Source organism: Triticum aestivum, chromosome 7A (genome assembly GCF_018294505.1).
Source record: "Triticum aestivum cultivar Chinese Spring chromosome 7A, IWGSC CS RefSeq v2.1, whole genome shotgun sequence".
Classification (NCBI taxonomy): domain Eukaryota; kingdom Viridiplantae; phylum Streptophyta; class Magnoliopsida; order Poales; family Poaceae; genus Triticum; species Triticum aestivum.
Window position 1 is genome coordinate 10,113,426 of NC_057812.1, and position 7,872 is coordinate 10,121,297.

The following is a 7,872-nucleotide window of genomic DNA, read 5'->3' on the forward strand; positions in this document are numbered from 1 at the left end:
GGGCTTTGGTCACAGCCCAATATACACATTAGTCCCGGTTGCACTACGAACCGGGACTAATGTGAGCATTAGTCCCGGTTCGAGCGGCTAAAGGCATTAGTCCCGGTTCAAATGAGACCTTTAGTCCCGGTTTGAGACATGAACCGGGACTAAAGGGCATCACACCCTTTAGTCCCGGTTCGTGTCTCATACTGGGACTAAAGGGGTTCGTGTCTCAAACTCTACCCCCCCCCCCTTATCACCATTTCAGATTTGAAAAAACAACAGAAAATGATAAAAACTTCAAAAAATAAAATCCTTTGAGATGTAGTTATATTAGTACATCTACTAGTTAGGAAAATTTAAAAACTTAAATTTGTACATGTTTTGCAAAAATGTGTTATGAAAAAGTAAAAGGGCTATAACTTTTGCATACGATGTCGGAAAAAAATGTATAATATATCAAAATGTTCAACACGAAAATCCGAATCCTGTAAAGCGTATGGTTCAACAAGTATCTTGGTATGGGTTACAAGTGGATGTGAAAACTTCTTTTACACAGTACGAACATTTTATTCATAGTTCTTCAAAAAGAAAACACACACTACAAAACCGATGGAAGACCACAATTGGTAGCATGTTATACGGTTACTATAGGATACGCTGTTACAGAAACACAATGTACGCATGCTCCACAGCTCCCCGTCACAAGTAGCGAGTCAGAGCTGCAAATCCATGTACATATAGATTATTACACTTTGATATGTCACCTGTGTGACCACACAAGAGAATTTAATGCATGTATCACATTCATATGCAGGTGATACTGATAGTACATATAGTAATCTATGGAGCTTAATTAGGGCAGCGGAAGTCTTTCGGCACTCTCTTGCCGCACTGGTTGACGAGCACCTCGATGGCGATGGGCAGCATGAGGTTGATGTTGAGGGCCTTGACCTTGATGGTGGTGCAAAGGCAGAGAGCAGCGTCGAGGTCGGCAACGCCGGACAGCAGCGGGCAGCATGTATTCCTGGCGCTACTGCCGATCACCGCGTGCAACAGCCCATTGAGCGCGTCCACGCACGCAAGTAGCTTCAGTGTGTCCACGGGGCACTTGCCGGTCGATGTAGCCGGCGCTGGGGCCGGGGCTGGGGGTGGCGTCGGAGTCACAGGGGTGGGTGCTGGCGGCATCACGAGGGTCGGTGTTGGGGCCACCGGGATTGGCGTTGGAGAGACAGGGGTTGGTGCTGGCATCGGAGTCACAAGGGTTGGTGATTGTGGTATCATAGGAGTCGGTGTTGGGGCCACCGGAGTTGGCGTTGGAGAAACGGGGGTCGGTGCTGGCATCGGAGTCACCGATGTTGGTGTTGGCGGCATCACAGGGGCCTGTGTTGGGGTCACCAGGGTTGGCGACGGAGAGACAGGGGTGGGTGCTGGCGTCGGAACCACACGGGTCGGTGTTGGCGCCACCGGACTTGGCGTTGGAGAGATAGGGTTTGATGCCGGCGTCGGTGTTGGCGGCATCACAGGGATAGGTCTTGGGGCCACCGGGTTTGGCGTTGGAGATACAGGGGTCGGTGCCGGCGTTGGTGCCATAGGCATCTGTGTCGGCGGCATCATGGTTGTAGGTGTTGGGGCCACCGGTGTTGGTGTTGGAGAGAGAGGAGCTGGTACCGGCGTTGGAGTTATAGGGGTTGGTATTGGAGGCATCATAGGGGTCGGTGCCGATGTTGGAGTTACAGAGGCCGGTATGGGCGTGGGTGCCGGAGTGTTTGTAGGTGGAGGGATGAAGACAGTCGGGGTCGGTGCCGGCGTCGGAGTCACCGGGGTGAGTGTGGGTGTGGTTGAGGGCATGGGAGTTTGTGAAGGTGGAGGGCAGGGTATGGACGATGGTGAGGACTTGTGCTTACACGGTGCAGGCTGGGAAGGCTTTGTGGGCGGGCATGATCGGCATGGCGCGGACTGCGCGAGATGCCCGGCTAAGGAGAGCAGGGCCACCAGCAAGAACGCCGCAATGCGGGCCATGGTCTTGGAGCTTAAGGTCTCGGTGTTGGTATAGCTTTCCTGCTCTTGACTATTAGAATGCCTCGGTATGGGCATGCTTATATAGGCGTGCCGTGTACTGTCTTTTATTTTTGATTGAAATGGTGTACTTTCTTGGTCGACATGACCAAGCGTGGAGCCCTCTTCCCCCGTGACGCTCTTTCCAGGATTGCTGGACCTGTCCCACTTGCACACGTCTGGATGAAATTAACACACCTCATCGTCCACGCTCAGGGACCAACGCTCCACTAGTCTATCTATCTTCTATTCTATACCTAATCTTATATCTTATATTTACTAATTGAAAGCACCATACAAGACACCACCACCACGTTAATCCTAGGAATTAATAACTTTTAGCCATCCGATTAATTTACTGAGTGTCTATGGCCGTTGGATGAAACCTCTCCTATCCCACGTATTCCAATCGTCATCCCCTTGGAATCTTTGTATTTCCCACGCAAAGGAAAAACAGAAACCTCTCCTATCCCACGTACGCCAATTGTCCTTCACTTGGTCTCTCTCTATTTCCCTTGATGAACAGAAAAAACAGGAACCTCTCCTATCCCACGTACGCCAATGGTCCTCGCCTTGGTCTTTCTATTCCCCACGAAATAGAAAACAGGAATCTGAAATCTGAGCGTCTCTCCTCCTGCGTCTCTCCTCCTACATTTGGCAGCAATAAGTTTAAATTGGTAACCTTCCGATTGCTTAGGTGCGTGGTGGAGATGGGACAAGCAGCCGTCTCTGCCTCCCTGTGGCTTCTACAGGAACGCATTGGCAGCATGCACCGCCGACGATCTCTGCGGCAGCAGCATCACGTACGTGGTGGACCTCATGAGGAAGGACAAGGTGAGGATCGCATGAACATCCAGCACCCTGCTCGCCTGGAAGTGAGCGGAGATCGTGTCGGACCTCTGCCATGCCGGGTTCAAAGACTGATCTGATGTGGAGAAAGCCTATTTTCAGCGGCCCTACCAGGGAGGACGGCCCTACAGATCTTTCCAGGTGTTAAAACCATCATCCAGCCCACGAATCACAAGGATGATTATGAGACATTTTTTGTTGTCTAATTGCCCTGGAGACTCCAAGGAAAGGAACAGACAGAGACATCTTTCGTACCTTCAGCCGGAAGCCTGTACTCAGCTGCGAAACAAGGTTCACTAATCTTGGGTAAGCATTATCAATCAAGTTAAAATCCGAGATGATAACCCAGTTGTTTGGATGCGGCCAATGCTTAGTTTATTTTAATTGTACGTATAAGAATGGTGCATTATGTGATTTCTCCTTTCCCAGGTCAAATCAACTTATGGAACAGAAGGTAAAGAAAATATCATGTTATCAGTACTGGTATACGTGTCATTGCTAGCAAGTTAATCTAGAGCTCTGATCAGTGTTTTATCACCATTTGCAATATTATCAGATTTTGAGTCGTATGGTACAATGTTGTCTGGTGCGTCTCAAAAACAAAATTTGTTATCCAGTGCTTGGATTTGTTGAGACTACTTCTACTGTTTAAAGTTCAATTTTTTGTGACTGCTCACCAGACCCTGTTCATACATTAGTTCATCTCATCATGGTGGCATACAGTTAGGTTGTATTCAATAATTCTGTATGTATGTTTGCTAGCATGAGGCGTCAATGATTTTAGGTGTTCGACGCATGCCTAAAATCATATGTTTCCATTCCCCTGTTCATTAAATTTATCCAAATTAATTTAGTGCAATACAAGGGTTGGGTCAGTTAGGAGAAAGAGGATTTTGGCCCCCCTTAACATGCATGCAGCACTTGGCATTGTGTGATCCTAATGAAATTATTTGTCAATCTACGAAGTTATCCCTGTTAAAAATATATAATAACATAGAATTATATATATATACCAGTACATATGGCGGAAACCATCTGCTATGTCATTGTATTTGCCAAACTTCGAAATGTTGTTTCTTTCGGTTCAAAGAATATGGATGTCTATTCGAGATTATTCTTCAGCTTCTGTATGGGACATGCATGCCAGCAGAGGAACACCATAATAATAGACAAACTTATACTAAGTTGCAAGTTGAACCTCATATGCGATTGGCCAACTTTTATTGCTTACGCATACTTACATTTAGGATCACCAAGATGTAGGTCAAGGGAGTGGCCAGCAGAGTGATTCTTTCAAATATATGACACTACTACTTAATTTTTTTGTTTCCACATTATATTAGTATAATACAATAATGCAAAACTACATAAAAAATACCTAGCCCGTGCAGTGGCACGGGTTGACGACTAGTATCTATAACTACTATTCCCTCCGTTTCAAAATAAATGTCTCAACTTTGTACTAACATTAGTGCAAAATTATACTAATGTTGAAATAGTTGTTTTGAGAAGGAGGGAGTAATAAAGTAATAATCTTCTTCCTCTCTGGCTAGTCATGATTATCTTCTTCCTCTCTGTCTATCTCTCATGGTCGAGGGTGGGGCTCGCCGGGGTGAGGTGCCTGCGACTCCGACCTGCTCCTACCTCTCTTCACTTTCTGTCTCTAACTCTCCCCCTCTCCCCTTCTCTCTTCCTCGTAATCTTCCACTATTCTTCACTATAGGGTTAACTTGGGAGGGAGCGTCCCCTAGACGATACCTGGGACCCCGATCGCCGCCACAACCACTGGTCTTCATCTCCTAAATTCAGCCTCTCCGAGCAACCGTACAAGACCCCGACCACCATGTCGTCTTTGAAATGACCATGCGAGCCTAGTTCCCTCTTTCCCTACTCGATTTCATGCCCGGACCCCCCTGCTCGAAGCCGCCGCCATGATCAAGCTCGACAGAATCGGTTGTGCGGCGGCCCGCCTACGTCTGTCGCGCCAGTCACACTGGCGTGCGTCGTCTAGCTACCCCGCACCTCGCGCCCTCCTACTGCGGTCATTCGGCCACCTACGGTGAGCCGACGGTGAGCTACCGGCGAGCACATGAACTCAATATCGGGCTTATGTTCTAGGTCTGGACCGGTGTTGACCTTGATTGTGGGCCCATGGCCCACATGTCAGGGAGAGAGAGGGTCTGAGAGAGAAGGTTTTATTTTTACTTTTATAATTTTGGTTTGGCCCACTTGTAAGTGTGTGCGAGAGGGGTGACTCCTTTTTCTAGTTTGGCCCACAAGTAAGTGAGTGAGAGAGGGGGTGAGAGAAAGAGTTTTTTCCTTTGATTTTTCAGAGTTGGTCCCGCATGTGAATGACATAAGGACGCATGGGCAATGATGTCCACAAAACGTATAGTAGACGCTCAACGAGCTTTGGTCAGACAGAAACGACACAAAAGGGCATTTCAATAAGGGAACTAACAACAGAGGGGCAAATTTGAGTATGCATCGAAATTAGGGGCAAATCTGAGTAGTGGATTCGAGTTAGGGGCATAAATGTAAATGTCCATATCTTTTAAACCGTAACTCCAATTTTAACATGTTATATGTGGAATTTGATTAGAAAAATGTGTAGAATCTGAATGTGATGTTATTTTACATGTCTAATATTTTTAATGCTATTTATGGTGCAACCTTAGTCAATACAGCACAATTAGTCTTCATTTTGGACGCGGATCCGTATTACAAGTTAACACGCGGCACACAATGTTATGTGATGTTTGGCAAGGAGTGAGCTAGGTAAATGATTATAGTGAGTCTAGTATAATCCATCGGCTTGTTGTATTTGCACCAGGTTCTCACAATGTATGTAATTTTTCTTGGTGTAATCCACGCGCGTACTTACTAATGGACTTAACATTTGTTTTTTAGTGAATACAAAAACAATTATTTAACAGGATGAGCATACACTTACAATATTCATGAACATCAGAACTGAATGAATGTTTATTTTGAAAATATCCAAACAAACAACTCTTGTGATAGTCATAAATGTTAATATTGGAACCGATAACTATGATATTAATTTGTGTTCCATCTGCTGCATGTGACGGTGACACATAATTTATAGATCTGGCCTCCTCAGTGTTGAATGGCACCACCCAGATGTTGCATGTTTGTGGTCGTAGGTGCACGGTATCAATATGATGAGTCAGAATCAAAATTGAATTGAAATGAAAATAGTTGCTCAGCTAAAAAATGTTTACTCTCCCATTTGCAACGCAGAGAAACCATGCATTTGTAAGAACTTTCTCTTGTATTGAGCATTCCAGAATATCCACACAATGCTTTATACCACCTACACTTTTGGATTGAACAAGTGCCGCGTCCACAACGACCTAGCTCAAGTCCACCGGACTATTCACACCATGCCTTAAACCACAGACACTTCGTATTAGACATGTGTGACGTCCTCACCGTCCTGGCTTTCAGAAATAAATATCCCGCGGAACATCCGAGCATCGATATAAAAATCACATTGATCATCCGTAACTCCGAGTGAACCCGGATGGGCACAAGGATACAAAATCATACAATAACAAATAACAATGAATGCACACACAATGGTCGACCCTACAAAACAGGGGTTCGTCACGCACTTGCCTCGACTCAACTATTAGACCATAGAATTTTCTCGATTCTTGAAACTCTCAATCCCATTTGTAAAAAATGATTTAGAAGGCTAATTCAAATACTAATCACTTAACATAGTGTGTATGCCTAACCATGTACTGGCATCTTTCATATACTTATAAACATGGATCCATATGTCCTTTTCTCAGAGTCCAGTTTATGTACATAACATGCCAAAAGAATTTCCAACCTATAGCTGCCTAATTCTATTCTTATAGGCAGTTTGGCAGATTGATGCTTGTCCAACAAGGACATCCGCAATATCCATGGCACAAACATCAACCCGAATGGTCCGAATAATTGTCCTTGTTAGATAAGCATCAATCTGCCCAACTGCCTATATGAATAGAATTAGGCATCTGTAGGTTGGAAATTATTTCGGCCTCTTATGTACATAAAGAGATAGAGACTGATGGATCCATGTTTACAAGTATATGAAAGATGCCAATATACGGTTAGGCATGAACACTGTTGTAAGTGATTAGTATTTGAAGTAGCCTTCTTAATTATTTTTAACGAATAGGTTCGAGAGCTTCAAGAGTCGAGGACAATTCTGCGGTCTAATAGTTGATTTGAGAAAAGTGCATGACGAACACCCGTTTTGTATGGTTGACCATTGTGTGTGCATTCATTGTTACTTTTTATTGTCTGATTTCGTATCCTTGCGTCCATTCGGGTTCACGCGGAGTTACTGTTAATCAATGTGATTTTTATATGGATGCTCGGATGTTCCACAGGATATTTATTTTCTGAAAGCCAGGACGGTGAGGACGTCACACATGTCAAAGCCGAAGTGTCGGTGGCATAAGGCATGGTGTGAATAATCTGGTGGGCTTGAGCTAGGTCGGCGAGGACGCCACACGTGTTGAATCTGAAAGTGTCGATGGTATAAAGCATTGTGTGGACATTCCAGAATGCTCACTACAACAGAAAGTTCTTACAAATGCATGGTTTCTTGTTGGGATGGTTATAGCCTTTCTAAGATTGTGCTTTGAGATATATTTTTGTGTTCCCATCTGAAATCATGGAGTTCCTCATTTACTGATGTTCTATATTGTGCTTGCTGAGTATTTTTGTACTCACTCTTGCATACATATGGATTTCTGGTACTAAAGGACACTGGTAGAAAACAGGGCTTTGGTCACAGCCCAATATACACATTAGTCCCGGTTGCACTACGAACCGGGACTAATGTGAGCATTAGTCCCGGTTCGAGCGCCTAAAGGCATTAGTCCCGGTTCAAATGAGACCTTTAGTCCCAGTTTGAGACACGAACCGGGACTAAAGGTCATCACACCCTTTAGTCCCGGT

At 45.0% G+C, this 7,872-nt stretch overlaps 1 protein-coding gene across 1 annotated transcript; it reads right to left on the bottom strand.

The window, feature by feature from the left end:
- Positions 1 to 623: 623 nt before the first annotated feature.
- LOC123152161 (extensin-like) lies at positions 624 to 2,039 on the bottom strand. The gene has a single exon (XM_044571784.1). The coding sequence runs from the start codon at positions 2,002 to 2,004 to the stop codon at positions 835 to 837; it is 1,170 nt and encodes a 389-aa protein (XP_044427719.1). The 5' UTR covers positions 2,005 to 2,039; the 3' UTR covers positions 624 to 834.
- Positions 2,040 to 7,872: the final 5,833 nt, after the last annotated feature.